Raw genomic sequence first — 21,537 nt, 5'->3', positions numbered from 1 at the left:
CGCGCCCAGAGGCACGTTAAAGGGACCGCGCCGGCGGCCAGCCCTGGGGCTCGGCTCCGGGGAACTGGGAGTGGGGCGGGTCCGGCTGGAGTTTCCGCCATTTCTGTGCGGGCATCGCGGTAGGCGGCCGGCTCGCGTCGTGATGTCATTTCAGCGCGCCCGGCGGGGAGGCAGGACCGGCGGGGAGGGGCGCCTTGTCGGTGGCTCGGACGGCGGAGCCCCCCCCCACCCTCTCCGTCCCGGGCCGGCTCGGTGGTCGCGGCAGGCCCGGCCCGGCGCCCCCGCCTCGCGCTCGCCGGCGGCCGCGCGGGAGCGCCTCGGCCTCTGCGGCCGCCGGTAACAAAGGGCGGCGGCGCGGCGCGCCATGGGGGGCGGCGGCGCCCCGCGGGCGGGCGCGAGCCGGCCGCGCCGCGGCGCCGCGTGCTGAGGCAGCGAGCGAGCGGCGCTGCCGCCGGGCGGCCCGCGACCCCCGCCCGCTCCGGGCGGCCTTCCTGCCCGGGCCGGGCCCTCGCTGCTCTCCGTCCCGGCCGCCGGCTCTTCTCCTGCCGGCGCCAGCAGCCGCACGCGCGCAGGCGGCGGGCGCTGCCGAGGCGGCGGGCAGCGCCCGGCCCTCTGCCTTTGTCTCTGGCGTTGTGTTCTGCATTGCAAAGGCGCCAGCGCTAAATTCCCGGGTGCTGAGGAGATCCTAAGACACATTTCGTGCCTTGTTTTTGTTTTTTTTTTTTCTTGGTGGAATATATATTTTTTTCTTCTGTATTCTTAAAAATACTTTCAGTAAAGTATTTGGCCTGGATTTTTTTTTCCTGTTTAAATATCTGCATTGAATGAACTAATAAAGATGGATAAGAAATCATTTGAAACCGTGCTGGATGAAATTAGAAAGGTAACTTCTTGTTTTGCATGCTAGATCTAGCTATTTGGTTGCAGACTGTTGTGGTAGATGAATACGCTATTTCAGGTGTTCATTTGCTTAACTACTCACTTGAAAATTGAATAAAGGCTAAATTATTTCTCCGTTGGAATATCTGGAATATGGGGGTGCTGCCAGAAGCTAGCTTTCCTATATCAGATATTGTGTGATATGTTTGCTGTCTTTGAGATTGTTGAGCAGACAATGAGATGCAGAACTGTTATAGTTCATGAAAAGCTAAGCAACTATATTTAAATACTTTTAGCACAAATAAAGAGGACTTCTTTTAAACTATCAGTGGAATGCCCCAAATATATATTGGATGACTGTAAAACTAAAGCACAGAGTTGAGAGATCTGAGATATGCATTGTATTTCTTGCTCTTGGCCTGTACGCTAAAGGTGACTCTTCAGATTTCATGTCTCGTTTAACCTTCATTAGTGTGTTTGTTTTTAGTTCTCCTGAATAACACCACATTTAGGAGCTTTTTAAGTTCCTGAACGGTGCCTTGTTGCAAAGGCAAACACTTTTGCCCTGTAATGATTGTCTATATACAGAATAAGTTTGAAGACAAACCAAATGCTTGCAGTTATTAGGCAGTCCATCAGACTCTGTTCATCTATAAAGTTCTGTAAGATTTTCAGATGAAAGATATTATGGGAATTTAGATGATTAAATTGATCTGTCATTGTTCTTGTGTGTTATTTTGTTGTCCTCTGAAAGTACTCTTAATGTTTCTTCTGAGTATATGTCTTTGGATCAAACCATTTCTGTTTTCTCAGAAGTTTGAGACTGCCTAGGCTGTTAGCACTGATCTGACAAAATGCAATTGAAAAATGCTCATTTGAAGTAACTAGTTTGTCATGGCATTTTCATATCAGTTCTGAGGAATAAAAGACAAAATAAAAAAAGCAAAAAGGCCATGTTTTGTTTATGTGACTGGAGAAGTTAACTTATAATGTGAGGTATCCACCCTATACATAGTGGTTTAGGAGATACACGTTTAATACATGGGAGGGCTGAGTTCTAAACTGTCCTGTGCTTTCCTTGTTCGAAGCCACATCTCCCACCGCTCAGGGGTGTGCACCCACCTTACCCCAGAACGTAAAATCCTGGGGTTTGATCCATTCTCTGAATTCCGCTTATACCTCTTTTGTTGGAAAACTCATTGAACAAAATACCTACTTGGTGTGGGAAGCAGAGATGCAAATCTGGGCTTCCTGTTGTCAGGCAGGTGCTCTCATTACTTTCTGCATAGAGGCCTGCTTTTAACAGGAAGCCTAGAAATTAGTTGTTGGGACAGTCCCCCCAACTGCTGGAAATGGGCAAGGAAATGGAAGAGAAAACTTTGAAGGGAGTTGGAAAAATGTCTGGAGCCTTCAGACCCTCTGAAATTAACTATCTTAGATGAGAAGTAAAAACCTAGAATGATGTATTTTGCTGTAGTTGAAATGTTAAGCAGGGATGACTTAAATCTCACAAAAGAACAGTTATGTATCCTGTTAAACCTTCTTGATGTGAATTTGAAGAACCTGTTAGCAATAAGATTACCTTATGGCAGAGATGTAACCCTTTACCATTTTTCTAGGAGATATGCTTGTTATGATGATGGGTTGTCCAGGAGAGGCCATCTGCTTTGTCTGGAGTTGGGTGCTCTAGAGAAGCGTGTTCAGTTTCGGGTTGAGATGCCGTGATAGCTGCAGTTGTAGTGTTAGGCCTCTGAAATATGCTGAGGTATGAGCCACCTCTGCACAAAAGCCCTGCTGATGAGCCTTTGTTATTCCAACTGCTCTTAGCATTTTTGCATAAGGTCGTTGTCACAAATTCTCCTTTATAAAACATGTACCATTCTGTGTAATAGGTCAGACTAACAATTTCCTAAGCCTAAGAATTTTCTGGGTGTGTTCTTTCCTCCCACCCTAAGATCTTTTATGGGAAATTTGGGGGGAAATCAAGAAACAACTTTCATGTGACATATTTTCTCTGAGAATTGATGGAGGGGGGAAGTAATGTTTCAAATATTACTACTACTGTGGTGCAGCACTTAAATTCTCCATACGGCTAATTAGTACTTCAGACAAAAGATTTTCTTGACATGTAATTTTAGGCAATTATACTTCCTGCATGTGCTCTGCCTGTATTCTTGTAAACCAAACTTACTGTTAATCCTTAATACTGTGTTTTGTTTATACTAGCTCTGCTGCTAACATTTCTGCTGCTTAAAGTTCATTTTCCAAATACTTATTATGTATCTTTGTTATTAGGTCTTTGTTTAAACTTCATTTCTAGCCCTGTAGTAAAACCTTTTTTCTGTTGTTTGCAGGTAATCCTGTTGGTACACTCCATTTTCAGTCTTACTGTTAGTAGGAAAAACATTGGTTAAATAACTTAATATGCAACTTAGTTCCATCTTTCCCTATGTGTATTTGTGATTATTAATAAAATATTTTTCATAAATTTGCACAGCAGTGCTTTCTGTTTGTGTTCTTGGTATGAGTCATTCAGTTGTTAATTTAAGGAGTAAGAGTAACTTTAGTTTTGATAAAGAAGTTGCTATATGAGATACTAGACTTCTTCCCAAATATGTGAAAAGAAGAAAGGAAGAGAAGAAAAAGCATGAAGAGAAAAGTGTGTTTTACCCTGTGACTTCAGCATTTCTGGTAGTCTCAGTATCTTATGAGACACAGAAAGGAAGAGGTTTGCCAAGGACAGTATGCAGGTGGTTTTCTGTGCACCCGTGCTATTCATAATCGGATTGCAGTGAGGGAGGACAGCATGTCTGTGAGTGTGGAGTGACAAGGTGGGGGAAGCAAAAGAATATAGATGGCCTTTAGGTCTATACAGTGCAGTTGGGAAGAAGATGGAAATGAGCATGGTGGGTGAATGTGTGGGGGTGATTTGAGAGTAGTTAGTGTGGGAGTTATCAATGGATGAGGGCCATGCAAACTGCGGAGAAGAGGGTGCGTGCCAGTTAGAGTGATCACAGTTGAATTCCTGCCCTATCTTTATGTCCTTTATGTGTGTCAGTTAGCTGGGTGGGAGGAGAAGGGGGAAGCCCTGCCTATTGCATGGCCCATGTGGTATCAAAAGAACTATATCTTGCTGCTAAGGCAAAAATGGTGGTCAGTACTGCATTAGACTACTCTGCTTCCTTTGTTTTGTGTGATTGCGTATTAAAATTCAAGCTATTGGATGGTATTGAAAATACAACATCACCCTCTGGAGCAAGCTTTTCTCATACAGCTATCTTTACAGACTTCGTACCCAGTCTTGTCATAAATTCACTGAAATAAGATACTCTGCTAATTATTTTACGGGAAGCATCTGAAAATACTGCATGAATAATGACCTGTATTATCTTGTTTAACATAAAGCTAGTGTAAACTTTAGAGGCAAAGGGGATGATGATGATGTTCTTTCAGTGCAATTTTAAGCCAAAAAACAGTGCGAAATGAAGCAAAAAAAATGAGTAGCTTTTTCTAACAGAAGAACTAAATGTCCTCTCTCTGCCTTTCATTGTTCACTTAATTGTCTATGGAATATCCTTAGGCAATTCTTAGAAATATTTCAGTGTAATTGATGCAAATGTTGTTTTGTAAGATCAGACATTTTTTAGATTAATAGATTTGTCTAGCAGATGATTGTGCTATAATTTTTGAGGGGCTACTTATGTGTTTTTTTTCTCTATCTTTTAGGCTGTATTGACTGAGTACAAGTTAAAAGCTATCGAATATGTTCATGGATACTTTTCAAGTGAACAGGTAAAAGTCAACACTGGCTTGGGCTAAAGGGGGCTCTTGGTTTTGTGTATCCAGTAATACAGAAAGACATTTTCTTTGATCATACTCAGATGGATCATGTTTACTTTTTTTTTAATTAACTGAAGAGATTTAAATCTACATTGTTATATCAGCATTAATCTGTTAAAAGTAGTTCTAAATTGTTTTATGTTGTCATAACAATTATATTTTAGCTCCTCATCTGTGGGGAAAATTAATCATCACAGAATTTGGAATTATTTTGGATGTAGTTTCTAAATAGCTGTGTAGTAACAGGTATCCAGATGTTATTTTGGCACTATATAGGTCTTTTTCGTTTATTTGTTTGCTTTCTTTATATATGCGTTTGGTTGCCAGCCTGTTTGAGATACTGAATATTTCTAAGCATTTGTGAGAAGACTTTTTAATTTTAATACTGTGGCAGCAGTTGGGCACATACACAAATATATATTCAAGTAAGTATCTATTTTAAATATTTCTGTAAAAAAGCCTTCATCTCATAAGGCAGGATTTTTAAGAGCTGACTTATAAACAAAAAGAACATTAGCTCCTCGTATGCACTGATGTAATCAAATATCACAGATGGACATATTTTAGCATACATTAGCATAAATTTTGAATCCACATAAAGGATTAATTGAGTCCTTTCTGTTGCAGGTTGTTGAGTTACTGAGATACTTTTCCTGGGCTGAACCACAGCTCAAGGCAATAAAGGCTTTACAGCATGTAAGTTTTTGTAGTATAACCTTGTATTTGCCTTCTTAATCTGCCTTTAATTTTGTAATGTGTACTTATCCAACTGATGTGTCCACCCTTTAAACTTCAAGCTTTCCTATTCTCCTCTTTCTTTTTCAAAGGTATCATAATGAGAGACATCATACTTCTAAACAGGGTATCTCTTCTTACTGAAGTATCTTTTACCTTCCTCTGTATCACAAGAACAGTTACCTGTTGTAACTATTAATAACTTTTCTATTTTCTCTGGATTTTGGCAAGTGCTTTTTAGAGTTTGCTGAGCATTTAGCACACAATCTCCTTCCCAGTGAGAGGGAGATAATATTAATATTAAACATTTACTTCAATACATGATGTGAAGCTGTTACCATGTTGCATTATGAATATAAAGTAACTGTACTGCCTTATTTTATGTAAACTTTTTTCTTTCTTGCTTACTTGTCAGAAAATAGTGGCTGTTCCAGCATCAAAAATGATTAATATTCTCAACTGTTTCACATTCAGTAAGGACAAACTTATTGCCCTAGAAATCTTAGCTTCGTAAGTACCTCTTGTGTTGTATTTCTTTAAGATGTAATTGTTATTTTTATTAAAGTTGGAGTATGTAAAACTTAAGATACTTCTAGAAGGAAGCACTGTGACCAGTTAAGGTAAAGTACACCTCTTTATTCAGAAGTGCAAATTCATTACTAATGGGGCTTTGAAAAAGAAGAATAAGAAGTAGATGTGTAAAATTGCAAAATTCCTCCGAGTCTTGAGCATTGTGCTCTGCAGGCTTCTGCCTGTTGAAAATCTGCCACTTCACCAATGTTTTTAAAGTAGACTCCATAGTCTTTAAAAGAATTAAGAGGTCCTTAAGCTTATTTCTGTTCACTGAAATGTAAAAGGCTTGAGATCAGAGAGAGTAAGGCTGTAGCTGTGTAGTCTGTGCGTTAACCCTTTTGCATTTTAAAAGCTCTGTAAAAATTATATTTGTGAAAATTAAGTGAATACTTGCTTTAAATTGGCACATTTGACTTACAGATCTAATGTCTATAAAATTTTTATAGGTATTTTAAGTGTATACAGCAAGATTTTTTTTTATTGAACATAACTGCTTCAAAGGATCTGGCATTTACATCTATTTATGTTAGAACTCTTCTGATTTATTATATGAGTGAAGGGTGTATGTGTGTGTGGTTGTTGAGGCTTTTTTGGTTTTGTTTTTCTGTATAAAGCATGTCTGCCTTGCATATGAACTACTGTTTATCAGCCAGCTCGAACATTCTGGGGCATGTAAATTCTTGATATAAATTTCTGTAAATAAATAAGACTGAGGATATAGACGTGGTCTTGCTTTTGGAGTTGATCTGTAGGAATCTGTGTGAATGCTCCTAATCTGTTTTAGTCCAAAGCAAACCAGGTAGCCTAAAGGAATTTCAGCAACACATTAAACTAACCTGTTTTACTCCTCCTTGGAATGGGATTAGAGCACACAGGCTGATTAGTTGCTGCTCTTTAGCTGGTGGGGTGGGTGTGCGTGATAACTTTTTAAACTGTTGAGTTTCTGCAATGCAAGAGCATAAGATTACATTCATTACATGATGAAATAAAAATCCTAACTCACGTCTTTGTACTTACTTTGTAAACAAAACTAGAGAAGAGAGTGAAAGTACATTCACATTTTAATACCATTCTTTAAGGTGTTTTACATGGCTTTGTTCAACATTCTGTTGATTCCGTTTGTTCTAATATTTTCCTCCACCGAAGAAGTCCTCCTTTAAGGGGCTGTACTATAGTTCCAGCAGCTTGGGGTGGGAGCAGAGACAGGACATTTGACAGCAATAAAGGTGCTGTGGTCAGAGTTTTGAAGCAGGTGTGTAGAATCAGGCATTAGGCTATCTACTGTGTTTGCAGATTTTGTTGTTCTCTTAGGTGTGTCCAGCATTATTTTGGGAAGAAGAGCAAGGAGAAGGGAAGGTACTTTTTGGAGCTATCGGAAGAGTTTCATTAGTATTGCAGAACATGGGGAGAATTGCAAGGAGTTCATCTTTTTCATTCTGAAGTAAATAAGAGACAGTGGCAAACCTTGTAGCTGCTGTTTTTCTGCTGTGCTGGGAATTGTGCGCTAGTAGCAATTAAAGCTTTCTAACGAACTGCTATGATGCAAAATTCATTTTGTCAACATGGTTATTTTTACTATAAAGTCTAGTAATTGTCGGTTACTTTGTATTGATAAGTAATCCTAATACCATGTTTCACTTACAGATATGAGGTCCGTATTTAATTAAGCCTGAGGTTTTTACTTTAGTAATGATAATGTTATGATCTGAACTTACCATGTTCTGTTGGGTACTGTTTGAATAAATGTTATTTGTTTTTCCGTAGCGCATTATTTCTGGCAAACATATGAAATGATAGTAATCCTTTGTCAATATCTTCGTTTATAGCAACATTGTTGATGCTCAGAATTATCGCCTTATTGAAGATCTGTTCAGAATTAATATGTCGGAGAAAAAAAGATGCAGAAGAATTCTTGAGCAGGTATTCAAGATACTTTAGTTTTCTTGATTCTTTAAAATATAGTATGGTCTTTATGGTCATGGGGGGATGAAGACTTTTACCATGAGGGCTGCTAGAAACTGCTGGTGGAAGACAGCCTGAAAGAAGCAGCTGCAAAAAGAGAAGAACCATGTAATGCATGTGCAAAGAAGAGGGAAGGCTGTCCAGAATCAGGATCAGATGGCAAAAGGGACATAGACTGTGTCCTTAAGCATTGGTTAGGTGTCTGAGTTTTCTTAAAGAACACCAAGTTTTTGCACCTAAGTTTTGTAGAAGCAGAGATGGGCTGAGTTATTCAAAACAAAGGGGACTTTGGCAAAATCTCAAAAGGAGTATCTGGGAAGATCTGACATCCAGGAGAGACAAAGCTTTGGATTGTTCTGAATAGATGGATTAATGCAGTCTAAATGTCATGAAATAGTAATTCATTTCTTTAAAATATTGAATTTAATAGCAGATAATGTCTTTTCTTTGATTATTTTGTAGGCTTCAAAAACAGGTTGTAAGGCTCCTCATGCTATGATATCATCCTGTGGCATGATTCCGGGCAATCCTTATCCCAAGGGCAAACCAAGCCGCATAAATGGAATTTTCCCAGTAAGTATGATCTTTTGCTTGAGCTTTTCATGGCATTCTTGACTGAGGATTCATTGAAGTATAATCAAACCAGGATCCATATACATGGAAGGAGGAATGGAATTAAAAGCAATGTTTTTTTTTCCTGAATTACTCCATTATGTGTTCTTAGTCAACCTGCATTATTTTTATTTGCACATTCTTCCTGTGCCGCTTTGTGTGAAGATTACTGCATAAATAAGATATTGTTCGTATATGGAAAACATTGTAAACTACAGCTATATTTGGCAGAATGAAGGAAACTAGAGGTTTAAAGAGCCTTAATAGTAGGTAGGTGAGATGACCTAATATGGTCACTATGGTACTACCGTTAATCCTAGTGTAGTTTTTGAACAACTGTGTTAAATATTTCTTGTGAGCGCTTTGAGAGCCAAAAATACAAGTATGGTGAAACATGGACTGTTTAATATGCATCCCTTTACAAAAGCCCAATGTTATAAACCAAACTACTGGAATGCTCTTACTTAGCATTTTACAAGCATAGAACACACTTTTTTTCCTGAACAAACATGATTAATATCACATTCAGAATATCCAGAAATTTGACTGTAATTTAGAAATAAGGTAAATATGCAAGGAATTCTGTAGCAAGTTTTGCTTCTAAATTAATACTTAATAGTTTAATTTTCTTATTTCAGGGAACCCCTATTAAAAAGGACACAGAAGAATGTACTAATGAAGGAAAGGGAATAGCAGCCCGTATACTTGGACCATCCAAACCAGTATGTCTAATAAATAAATGAAACATTAAGAAAAAAAGTGCAATCAACAACCAAATTCATAAGGCTTTTTATGAAGTGCTGTTATGTTACAGGAAGACTGTAGAATAGTAATTTAAATAAAGCTTAACTTCTATAACAAAAATAATATTCAATGACGTAGTATGTCTGTATGTAACTTGAGAAGAATTAAGCTTTAGTTTATATCCTTGGGGAATATGACTCTCTAGTGGATACAATATGCTGGCATTCAAGGGCAGAATTTAAATCACAGTAGCAGAAGAGAAAACTGCAAATTTATGCAAACTTTATATCACAGTCTGTGAGGGTTCCCCACAAAAAAATGCATGCATCTTGAAAGCTTGAATTAACGGGGTGCCTTATGAGGAAATTCTTGTTTCTTGACAACACAGCTGATTTATATTTCAAAAATTTTAAACATGTGGGACAAACATTCACTGAATCTGATACTACTTCTACTGTGAGTTTTAAAGTATTGTCGAAATATTTTATTTGCACTTTTATGAGGTGTTTCCCACTGAACTGTATTATGTTAAAAGGATAGATAACTTCATAAGTATTTGTTATTTTTAAATATGCTAAATATTTAAGAGTACTATTAAACTTAAAAATGTGCTAAATATTTAGCACAAAGACTGTGGGGTGTGAAGACTACAAGGCAGGAGGGAGTTCCTTTCTCCTACCTGCACTCAGTGTTTCATTAAAATCTAAAGGTGTACTTACTAGTGGTGTATGTTTCCTTCTCTTCAGAAGGCGTGAAACATTTACAGCCACTGCAGCAATTATGATGAAATTTAGTATCATAATATTTTTCTCATGAAGAACAACTATCTGTGCAGTATCTGAATGTTAAATTTCTGTGTGAGAAACATTAGGTAATGCTTTCACTATTGCTTCTTCTGTTTTTTTTTTTTGTTTGTTTGTTTTTGTTTTTATGTAGGCTCCATCAACCTACAATCCACACAAACCAGTTCCATACCCCATCCCACCATGTCGGCCACATGCAACTATTGCACCAAGTAAGCTTCTGTGTTTTAGCTTGATGCTACTGTTTCATCCATTTGCCTTTTAAGTAAAGTGTGTCTAGTATCAGTTTCTCTGACCATGATCATATCTGAAATTGGCTTGTGCTCCCTAAGCATACTCTGGGTACTAGTTTCTACCTCTTCCTGTCATGACTGCAGAGTTAATAAAATGAGGAATATGTTGGCTTCTTTTTCCAACATCCACATCATTAAGAAAATTAACAATTCTCTTCTGACAACAAAATGTTTCATGTTTGGGAGGCACTGTGCATGTAAGATAAGACGAGGGCTGTGCTGTTGCACTAACGTTTGACCAGGATTTGGGCTTTGGCTTGACAAGTCTGTTGGCCTGTTGCTGTTGTGCCAAATTTAGCATGTGGTCAGGCACACCTAAATTAGATGGCAATATGTTCAGACCTCCTGAAGGGCAGTAATCTGTTTCTCAGTTGCCTGCAGTAAATTATCTTCACTTTCTCCCCATCACAGTGGAACACAGCTCCCTAAAAGAAAAGTGTAGGCATGTAGACTTCAATCTCAGAAGGGAGGTAGTGGTTGCAGTGTGCAGTGTTTGATTCTATCTCTTCCTAGCCTTGTGCTTCAGGCAAGACTGAGCCTTTTTGCAAAAGCATCTTTTGTCTTTGCTCTGCTACATCAGTTGTTTGATTCCAGACATTTGTGGAAGAGAGCAAGGTGCTTAGCAGCACATCTCTCATCTGCAGCTGGAATCTAGCCACCTAAATACTGTGACAGGGGTTTTGCTGGCAGTACTATTGAGTTGCCACTTATCTGGAAGAATAGGTTGGAGTACTTAACATAGTCAGGCTCTGGTCTTTTGGTACAGCAGCTGAAAGCTTTTTTAACCTTGCCATTCTGTATTGCATAACAAAGAGTGCTCTGGTTTAGAAGCTTGCTTTTCATGGTGTTGGGGATTTCAGGGAGTTTTCAAGATACTTGGTAAGGGGTGTGCTAGAATTGGTTTCAGGTGTTAATAGCGTGGCTATTGAAGGGTGAGCCATCTCACCAACTTGATGTTTACAAATGCCTTTATAGTCAGTTCAGAAAAATGGAAACTAGTAGTGACTAAAATAAGTTGAAAAAATCTGATGCTTCGTGACCTAGAAAAGACTTTCTCTCCAATGAGTATAAAGGAAATCTGTAGACTAGCTCAAATTTATGTTAGATGAATCCTATCAAAAATAAGTTAGAGCACAAAATTTGACCTCTGACTAAGACCTAAATATTAGCAGATTTTAGAATATGAAATAGTTTTTGAGCTCTTGGCCTTATTAGGCTGTAAAATGTTTTTTTTTTTTTTTTTTTTTTTTTTTTTTTTTTTTTAAGAGTCCCTTGTTAATGGGGAACTGATGATTTACTTGAATCCAGCTCTTAAGTGAGTTATGTTTCATTAGGAGGTCAAAAACGTATTTTGAAGTGGGAACAGATGTATTTCTATTGCTTTTAGCTATTGCAAGCATTTTATTTATATATGCATGGACTGGTTGTGTGTGTATATACGTATATATACAGACACACACACACACACACACACACACACACACACATATGTTTAATGAGATTACAGTTACTGACCTGAGACTGTTAACTTGATTGTTTTTAAGTAATGGTCAAAAACAATGGGAATAATATTTAGTTTTGTCTCATATATATATATATATAAAACATGTATGTATAACATCTACCTGGGTGGCACAATGGTTGTTAATTACTTTTTTGAATTTAGATCATGAGTTGTCATGCCAGAAATCTAACTTTAGGTAGATCTGCTATAAAAATGTGAAATCAGAAAGGAATTTTGTATGGCATATTACTGCACTCTGAATATTGTTCGTGCGCTGCCTTTTCATAGGAAGCATAAATTTGTATATGTTTAAAATGCTTGTTCAGGCACATTGTTGTATGTGTGTTCCTCTTATTTAAGTTCTGATGATGTTCTTTGGAACCGTATACCATAGCTATAGAACAGTAGTTTAAGTTACCCCAAAGAATAAGGGGGAAAAAGGTATGTTTGTTATGTCAAGTACAATAAACGTTTCATATCAAAATCATCTGCTATCCCACTTCAGTTTCTTAATATTTAAAGAGATATTGAAGAATGATAGGCTAAGTATTTAATGTGCACAGAGTTGGGACATTTTCTCTTAATTTTCTGACTAGTATTGGAAGACTGATGGGTGATCATTGCTATGCATTTCTGTCTTTATTTCTAAAGGCTTTAACATTAAAGGAAGAGTTGCAACAGTCTAAGTTAGGAACAGGAAAAAGAACAAATACTGCTGCAGACACTCCAAATCACTCCTCTCCCTCTGAGTTTTTCAGTCAACACGGAACTGAAAGCAACAGAAGCCTGGCTTTTTCAGGCTGTTTCAAGGAGCAGAACTTAAATTTCAGTTCCTCTTTGGTTCTGCTGTTAAAAATGGTTAGAGAACTGTCCTTACTAAAACTTGGATCACAATGCATGTCACTCGGGCAGACTTTGACAACAGCCTGGATAATAAACTCTGGCTTTTTTGTGGAGGAATATTTTACAACCTTGAAAATATTCTTTTAAAGAAAGATACTTCCTGGTTTATTCAGATGTGGTTTTTTTGACAACAAGGTGTATGTTGCATTTGTTTTCAGGTGCTTACAACAATGCTGGCTTAGTTCCAATGGCTAATGTCATAGCTCCAGGCTTACCAGCTCCTCCACCGTACACTGCTAATCAAGTTGTACCAGGTAAAGCATGCATGCCTTTAAAAATGTTACTAGTGGTTTTTTTTCCTCCTCCATTGTTGTGAAAGGATCATTCTCTGCTGGAGTTCCATCTTCTTTTAAATAACTGCCTGCTGTTCTCTGTTTAGAAAATGAAGACCTTTCCAGCCAGGCAAAACCTTCCCAAAATCAAGGTAAACTGCAAATCTTCAGGGAGATTGTGTGTTGACTGTAACTTTGTTCAGAAAATCTAAATAGCTTTTATTTCTTTAGTGTGATTTTCATAAGCATCTGAGTATTTAAATGCTATTGGAGTAAGATCCCTTGAGAGTTAAGGAAAAAATCATCTCAGGCATTTGGCGCTTTGAGGTATTGAAACACTAAAATCTGGCCTTTTGAGTTAGTGCGTTGAAGTTTTCTGTTCTTAAGCATCTATATACGTATTTGAGAAATCGCGTAAAAGCTAGATCAGAATATGCTTTGGAATGTAATGCACTGAAGCACTTCATTAGTATCTCTGCAGTTGTTAAAACACTGGACTTCAGCCTATTTGAAAACCCATTCATATTTTTATTTCATACACAAATTGCAATAGAAAACTTACAAATGGGCCAGGCAGATTCTTTGTTTCTAGTTTGAAATCCAGATGTAGAATGTCTTATTGCAGACTGTTACATCTAACTGTGTCCTTCTGCACTCTGTTAAAACTATAATTCTTTTTGCAGAAGCAAGTTGTTGGTTTTTTTGGTCTGTATTTGAGTAGTACTTAGTATACTGGGTTTTGGTCTTGGGGTGATAGTGATACAAATAATAATAAAATCCCATGCCAAACTACTTATACTTGCTTTGATAAGACTTTGTTAGTTTTGACAAATAGAAACTGAGGAACTACTGTGTATTAAGTCAGGCATTCTAGCAAGTACCCAAATTAGATAAAATGACCATGTTAAGTTTAGATCCTGTAAATATTTCTATGAGAGGGGAAATTTTTTGTTTTGTTTTGTCTTTCCTCCACTATGTCCAGGGATGGCTCTACAGGAACATTACTATTTTAAAGACTTACTTTATGCATATATACCCTTTAAGTGCATATGCATGTATTTACAAGGTAGTTTATAGAAGTAAATCAATACAATGTAAGAGAAAAAATCTCCGAGAAGGAGAGATTCAGTAATAGCTCTGGGTTCTATTACAGCTGCATTTCTTTGGTAGCTATGGTTGCTGTCAGGGTTAAGAACTATGATCATCAGGAGATTCTTCAGTTTGGAAATGGGATGAGGTAGGGAAAAAATCCAGAGCAATCTGGATTCAGCTTTTTGTAAAAGAATATGTAAAAGGAAGTTGTTTGCAAACTGACTAGTTTTACAGTTTTAAGATACAAAAAAGAGGAGTTTGTCATGTCAGTTTAGGTCCAGATTTTTAAAAATTCTGGTTTTTGTTTTCGGAGTATGTGTGTGTAGAAATTGGGCAGGAGGTAAATCCAATTTATTGCGCATAGTTATAGGAGTGATATTTGGCTGGTTGGATCAGTGATTTGTTTACAGTTGAACAGATTATTTTAAGAGTAAAATAAAAGATGAGGGTTGTTTGAGAGGAATGATTAACACATTCATATTCTGCAGGGAACTAGATGTAAAGATATCAAAGCTCTTGACATGCCTGGGTTCATAAATGCAGCTTTTCTCCATTAATGCCTACGTCCCCATTAGCAGTGTGCCTTCCTGTTTTCCTACAGCTTGATGTCTCTTTGACTTACTTTGTAGGGTTGATATAAGCTGATATTCATAGTGGCAGGTGCTTGCCTCTATTATAGTTGACTTCAGACTTCTAAAAATATTTGTTAATAAGCTAACATTAACACTTGACCGTACTATTGTATTGTGATGCATGAATTTAAAAGTGCATCTTCTTAGAATTAAAGTATGAAGGAAATAGTGATGAGTATGACCCAATTTTACAGAAGAAAAGTACTGTCACTGGAAATTACCTTTCTTCAGTTGTTGACTAAACTCTGAAATCATGGTATGTTAAAATAGCTGGTTCTGAAGGAAATCCTGACCTTCAGTGAGAGTGAATGCAGAGGGGGCCCTGTGAGGCTGCTAGAATGTTAGATCTAGTTTGGGTATGGCTAGATGTTAGTGATTAGAGAGAAGGTGTTTATCTGTATCACTGAGAGATTCTTACAGAGTATATTTGAGTATCTAAACTGTCTTGTATGAGATCATGAAAAGGTGACAGATGCTGTAAAGGGTTTTAAAGAGAAGTGGTAACCTACATAACGTACAACCTGTGTTATGTGCTTGTACATACCTTTTTATTTTGCCTTTATAGGCTCCAGTGTGGGTTGTTTATATACAGACACTGTGTGTTAGCTATTGCCTATGTATCATATTTTGAAATACTGTATAAAATCTGTTTGTGTTGATTTCAAACATTTCTGACAGTTTCAAGTATTCTTACCAGTTTTGTTTCTTTGCAGCTTTTTCTGCACAAGTGAATCAGCTCTTTACTCCTCATGGTTCTAATCCTTCAACACCTGCTGCTACTCCAGTCCCTACCCCATCACCTGTCAAGGCAATAAGCCATCCATTAGCACCTGCAACTCCACTCATCCCTGGGATGAACATGTCTACCCCTGTCCTTCCTGTTTTCCCAGGACAGGTCTCCTCTTCCATCCATACATCTCAGCCATCAACCCCAACCCCTACTGTCATCAAATCCCTTTCATTGCCTGGTGTTCCTGTCACATCTGTTCACAGTGCAACCTCTACCCCTGTCCCTGCAGTTTTCTCTGGGCTGGCTTCTATACCCACTGCTACGCCAGCTCCACAAGGTTCTTCCACGCCGTGTGCCACACCTGCACCTAATGAAGCTTTTGCATCTGCTGCTGCACCATTTGCTAGCCTCCCTTTTTCTGCATCCTCTTCAGTTGCTTCAGCTAATAATCCTACTCCATTGTCATCAGTTTTTGCTGGCCTCCCTTTGTCCTTGCCACCCAATCCTCAAGGGATTTCTAGTCCCGTGCCCTCTACAATTGCTAATTCCCCTGCCACTACCATTCCTGGTTCACTTAGCTTGCCTAACCCAATTTTGTCTGTTTTAAAGGGATTTCTGACATCAAATGACACTTCATTAATCAATTCATCTGCTTTACCTTCTGCTATGACAAGTGAACTTGCTTCTTTATCTGCCCTTGCTAATCAAAGCTCTGACTCTCCTGCTTCCTCTGTCAACAAATGTTATACTCCATCAGCCACCCCCACCCCACAGTGTTCCTCCACGCCTGGGCTGGCCATTTTTCCAGGTCTTCCATCCCCATCTGTGGCCAATTCTAGTTCCACTCCTCCAACATTGCCTGCACAGTCGCCTTTAACCACTTCACCGTCTATTCTGCCAGTCAACTGTGGCTCCTCAGCCTCCCTCTTGCATGGCACAAGCCCTACTAATCCTGATCAGCAGCTCTCATCAGCCCCAGCTGCCACAGGTATCCCCACAGTTCTGGTCAAAACAGAACCCATGAGTCCTACCCTTTCAGCCTTCAAAGGTCCTTCTCATTCGGCTGGCCCTTCTCACGGCACTCTAGGACTGTCGGCACTTGGGCACGCATACGCTTCAGCAGCTTCAGTGCCAGTCAGTTTACCCGGTTCCCTAAATCCAGCATTATCAGGTCTCTCCTCTTTGAGTGCTCCTTTAAACAATTCCACTTCTCTGGCTTCCATTTCCCTTGCCCCACATGGCTCCCCTGCTCCCATTGCCCCTGTATTTAATGGACTTCCTCCTTTTACGTCTCTAACCAGTAACTTTGCTTTTACTGGTAATCCAGCACTTACGCCACCTGTCACTCTCCCAGGGTCTTTGTTAGCTACTCCGTCTACAACTGCTTCAGCTGTGTCTGCCCCTCATGTGAATACCACAGCAGCCGTACTCTCAGGACTCGCCGCCTCAGCAACAGTCTCTGCTCCACCCTTTTCGCTTAACTTGTCCAGTGCCGTCCCTTCCCTTTTTTCTGTTGCCCAGGGACCTCTGGGATCATCAAACCCATCCTTCCCTGGTTTTCCTGTCTCTAACCCACCCTCTGTCACTCCTGCTCTCCCTTCTTTCCCTGGCCTCCAGGCATCTTCTGCAGTAGCAGCAGTTGCACCGTTGCCGGCAGCTGCCACAGCCCCATCTCCGGCTCCAGTCCTGCCAGGGTTTGCCTCGGCCTTTAGCTCAAACTTCAACTCCGCACTTGTTGCACAGGCTGGGTATGTTTCTGTTTCTGAAGGAGGTCAGAGCCATTTCTTTTTCTCTGAGCAAAACACTGGTTTTACTTTAGGCGTAGACGTTATTTTCAGTCATAGTTAGCAAGTAGAATTAATTTTTTAAACTTAGTTCACCGGCAGATTTCCACCTGTCTTTAGAAACTAATAGTTACTGAATAGATTATCCTCCTCAGTAGTCCCAGTTACCACAGAGTTTAATCCAATGAGGTGCTGAGTGACCTTATTCCCAGATGAGTATACTTGGCACCTCCTAGGATTTTACAGGAATGGATCCCACGTGGGCATCCATTGACACATCCAGGTCATAGCAGACAATATGCGAGATGTTACTATGATTTTAGGAAGTACTCAGCATTAGCTTCTGTCTATGAAATTTTGTGTGCAAACAGTAGGCACAGCCGAGGTACAAAAACTTCTGACTTCCCTTCTCAGGTACATGTGTGTTCCAGACAGTCTTGGCTGCTATGTGCATGAATAATTTGTAGGTGGATAGAGGCTGGGCTTGTGTTTGGAAATTCTAGCCTTTATGAGCTTTAGAAAAACAGGTGCTTATCTAATTTATATAGACATAAGCTTATGTAGACAGAAACATAGGATAAAATGCAATATAGGTGTTCCTAATAACAGCTATGTCTTGACTCATTTTTTCAGCTTGACTTCTGGACTTCAGACACCGGGAAATACAGTTTTTCCTGGTCTTTTATCTCTCCCTGGTATCCCTGGCTTTCCCCAAAGTGCCGCACAATCTTCCTTACAGGAACTGCAGCATAGTGCGGCTGCGCAGTCAGCCCTACTACAGGTAACAATACTGTTCTGCTTTCAGTTTCTGCTCGGGTTGTGCCTTTACCTTGATAGTTCCCACAGATACTATAGTTGTTAGGCAAGTTTGAGGCGGCTTTAGATAATGTGTAGTTTTATCATGTCTCTTGTCCATGAAACAACTTGTTTCAGTCCTTGACCTACCAAGGTTATTTGAAGCTATCATCAGAGTTTGTATTTGATAATTTAGATAAGTTTAGTCTACCTTTTGAGTAGGACTAGTATTCTTCCTGCAGTTTTACTTTATTTTGTTTGTTTTTATCAGTGCTGTTGCCTAACTTCTTTTCCTTCCTGAAGGCACATTCTGCTTCTGCTCTGGAGAACTATACAGCTCAGCCTGAAGGTTTTGCTAACTATCCATCAACACCAGGAACACCATTTTCTTTGCAGACGAGTCTACCCCAGAGTGGATGGCAATAAATACCAGATATTTTTAAAGACTGCAGTAGTTGCTTGACAGAGCCTGATCCTGCTTACTTTGAAGGCTGACAGAATTGCACACCGCTTCAGTAGCAGCATGATCTGAGTTGGGGAAAGAAGGGGAAATATGAGGATAAAATGCTTCCGGGAAACTGTTTGTGTCAGATGGCAAACCATGTCATGATTGCTTTTAACTGATTCAGGGTCTGATCCTGTGAATTGCTGAGCATCCTTGACACTCTTTGTAGCTTATGAGTTCAATGCTTGTTTTTTTTTTTTACAGAATTGGGAAGGTTCAAACAGGCATATATGTAAATAGAGCAATTGGCTGTCAGACTGAATGGGGAGAACAAGTATACTTAATAGTGTGTATAATCACCTATCCTTCTGTTACATTTTGTATGGTATATGTGGTTAATGTAGAACAAGATCTAGTCTGAAATTAGATACTCAAAGCTGTTGGTGACCTTTATTCTAGATGCACACCTTTTGTGTGTGCATGGATCAAGATCAGTTTACGGTTCTTAGGATCCTTTCATATGCGTGAGGATCTCCTGTTAGCATCACTAGTATGTCAAGGGGAGACTAGATCAGAGGGATTTGAGGGTTTTCTTATGCTTTGAAATATTGTCATGGGCTTGCTGCTGAATTGAGTACTCCACTGTCTGAATCTGAACAGGAGAGCTAGGAAATGATGCTGTACTATATTTGGATAGAAGTGGATTATGTCTTATTGGAGTATGGTTTAGCTAGCTGGTAATACGTCTTTCTGAAGTGCATAAAAGCCTTTTGATTAGTCTCTTAAGATAATGTTCCATAACATCCTCCCTGCCCCCACACCTCTATGTGAATAAAATAACTGTACTGCGGATAGGCTGCCTATCCGGCACTTTTGACTGCAGACTTCTGTGAATGTTTACAGATATGGGTCAAGTTCTTCTCTCTCTTATATTCACAAACCTACTGATTATCTTTAAGCTTTTTGGCTCTAATCCACAACTTGATGGTGCTTGTGCTATCCTGTGAATATAAGTGGGAGCAGAATTTGGACCATGGGATTTTTTAGTATTTTTCCTTGGAAAACGTACATGATTTTAAAGGCATATAGCTAAATTAACTATTGGTTAGGAAAGGTTATGACGCAGTGTATAGAAAGGTCTTGCTTTGTTAGTGAAATTCAGTTGTGCACTCTTCTAATAATGTTAGTACCTGTGGCAATGTGTAAACACATCATTGAATATCATCTATTTAAGATAAACTCTTGATCGTGTTCTGGAGACGATAGAGATGAATGATATTCAATCCTGTGATTAAATTAAAATGTAGAGGATACTATACTGTAGAACAGCTCTGCACCTAGAGTTTTACTTTTTTAAAGATGAATTCTGCTGGGAGATGTTGCTAATGTATTTTCTTTCCAGATGTGAACAAACTTTTTTAGAACATTAATGGAAATTCCTGTATTGCTTTTTAACACAATTTTTTAAATAAAAAGTTTACAGTCATGGCACAAAGGCTTTGCTGACTATTTACCTATTTGCTTATATAACAGATGAATAAACTTCTTTTTACTAAGATGCCTCCTAATGTTTGATCTTGTTTATGTTGTTCTTTATCATGCAGAATTATATACTGAATTATAAAATAGATTCTCTAAAGAGTAATAAATAGAAATGTTGAAGTGTTTATGATAGAATCGTTTAGAAAATTTAAGCAGTGCCCTATTTATTTTGTAACCCATTGGGTAGTCATGTAATACATGTGTAGTTCAAAACCAGTAAGCATTTTGTGAACTTACTGAGGTGCTGAATTTGGACTCTAAATTGTCCCCATTAAGCAATCAAAGAAGGTTAAGCTAACTCAAATTACTCTAGAGTTACTATGGTCAAAGACAAGTACTGGACATCAGCTGTTGGGCAGTATTTTATCAAGATGTAAACAGTCTGTGTCTTATTCTTAAAACATACATTGAATGGTCACAGTTTGCATGTGTGTTGGAGGGTGGTGTCTTTTGGTTGGGTGGATTTTTTTTGTATGAACTTCGGACAACTGAAAGATTTCTAAGAGACTGTGAAGCCCTGCTTCTCCAAATGAAGTCAGGTGAGAAGTAGTGAATGTCCATTGTATTAAACACTATTCTCCTGAAACAGTATACTTCATAAGTGGTCCCTACCTTCTGGGAAACGTCCTTTATCAAGAAGAGTATTGCATGCACAGCTGATGTAGTTTTAGATAAAAGATTGTCATCCGTCTCAGACAAGTGAACAAATTGAGCAAGAAGCATTTTAACTTTCAACAATTATTCTCTAAAATAGTCATTTTGGTTCTTACTGAATCATATTGAAGAGGATTTTGTAAACTGAATAAACTTTCCAGTTATTGGGATTAAGGCAATTTTCAATATCCTAAAAATATCTCCTGATGTAAAATCATTTTACTAATTTTTTTTTTCCCTACCTCAGGGGTTAAGTTTGTGTTCTGTATTACAGCTTGAAGTAATCAGTAAACTGATTTGTCCTGAGCTCTCATGCTTGCTTGAACACCATTTTTAAAAAGCCAGGGAAAAGTCTGCTCCTGAGACAAACCATGCCAGATCTCTCCCTGAGCCAGGAATATGCTGGGAAAGGGCTGTTACTTATGTGACTTAGCTCTGTATTAACTAGGATTTTTTTTTTTTTTGATTGTTCAAGTTGCCTTTTAGTGCCATGGTTCAGCTATGCTGAGAGACTACAAAGATAAGGTGCAGTGAAAATGTTCTCTGATATGAAATCTTTATTTGTAACCGCTAAGAAAATGTGTTGGGGTTGTGTTTGAAAATACAGGTTTCAATACTTCTTTCAAGTGCTTTAATTGCAGCTGTACTGAATGTGAAAGAAATTGAGCAATTAATTGTCTTTTTTTTTTTCTCTCTCATTTGCAAATGAGTTGAGTATTGTGATCCTTGCTGGGCCCGGAAAA

General features: G+C 38.8%; 1 protein-coding gene across 3 annotated transcripts; it reads left to right on the top strand.

The window, feature by feature from the left end:
* The first annotated feature begins 568 nt into the window (after positions 1 to 568).
* PROSER1 (proline and serine rich 1) lies at positions 569 to 20,154 on the top strand. 3 transcript variants are annotated; one of them, XM_013948403.2, is made up of 13 exons: positions 569 to 883; positions 4,606 to 4,671; positions 5,347 to 5,415; positions 5,870 to 5,964; positions 7,854 to 7,947; positions 8,452 to 8,562; positions 9,240 to 9,323; positions 10,282 to 10,360; positions 13,007 to 13,102; positions 13,228 to 13,272; positions 15,558 to 17,322; positions 17,992 to 18,139; positions 18,457 to 20,154. In XM_013948403.2, the coding sequence occupies exons 1-13, from the start codon at positions 839 to 841 to the stop codon at positions 18,577 to 18,579; spliced, it is 2,820 nt and encodes a 939-aa protein (XP_013803857.1). In that variant the 5' UTR covers positions 569 to 838; the 3' UTR covers positions 18,580 to 20,154. The 3 variants fall into 3 exon arrangements, with proteins under 3 accessions (XP_013803857.1, XP_013803858.1, XP_013803860.1); XM_013948404.2 differs by lacking the exon at positions 5,347 to 5,415; XM_013948406.2 differs by lacking the exon at positions 9,240 to 9,323.
* Positions 20,155 to 21,537: the final 1,383 nt, after the last annotated feature.

Source organism: Apteryx mantelli, chromosome 1 (assembly GCF_036417845.1).
Source record: "Apteryx mantelli isolate bAptMan1 chromosome 1, bAptMan1.hap1, whole genome shotgun sequence".
Taxonomy (NCBI): domain Eukaryota; kingdom Metazoa; phylum Chordata; class Aves; order Apterygiformes; family Apterygidae; genus Apteryx; species Apteryx mantelli.
The sequence above is the reverse complement of the archived record's forward strand: the minus strand, read 5'-3'. Positions and strand labels throughout refer to the sequence as shown.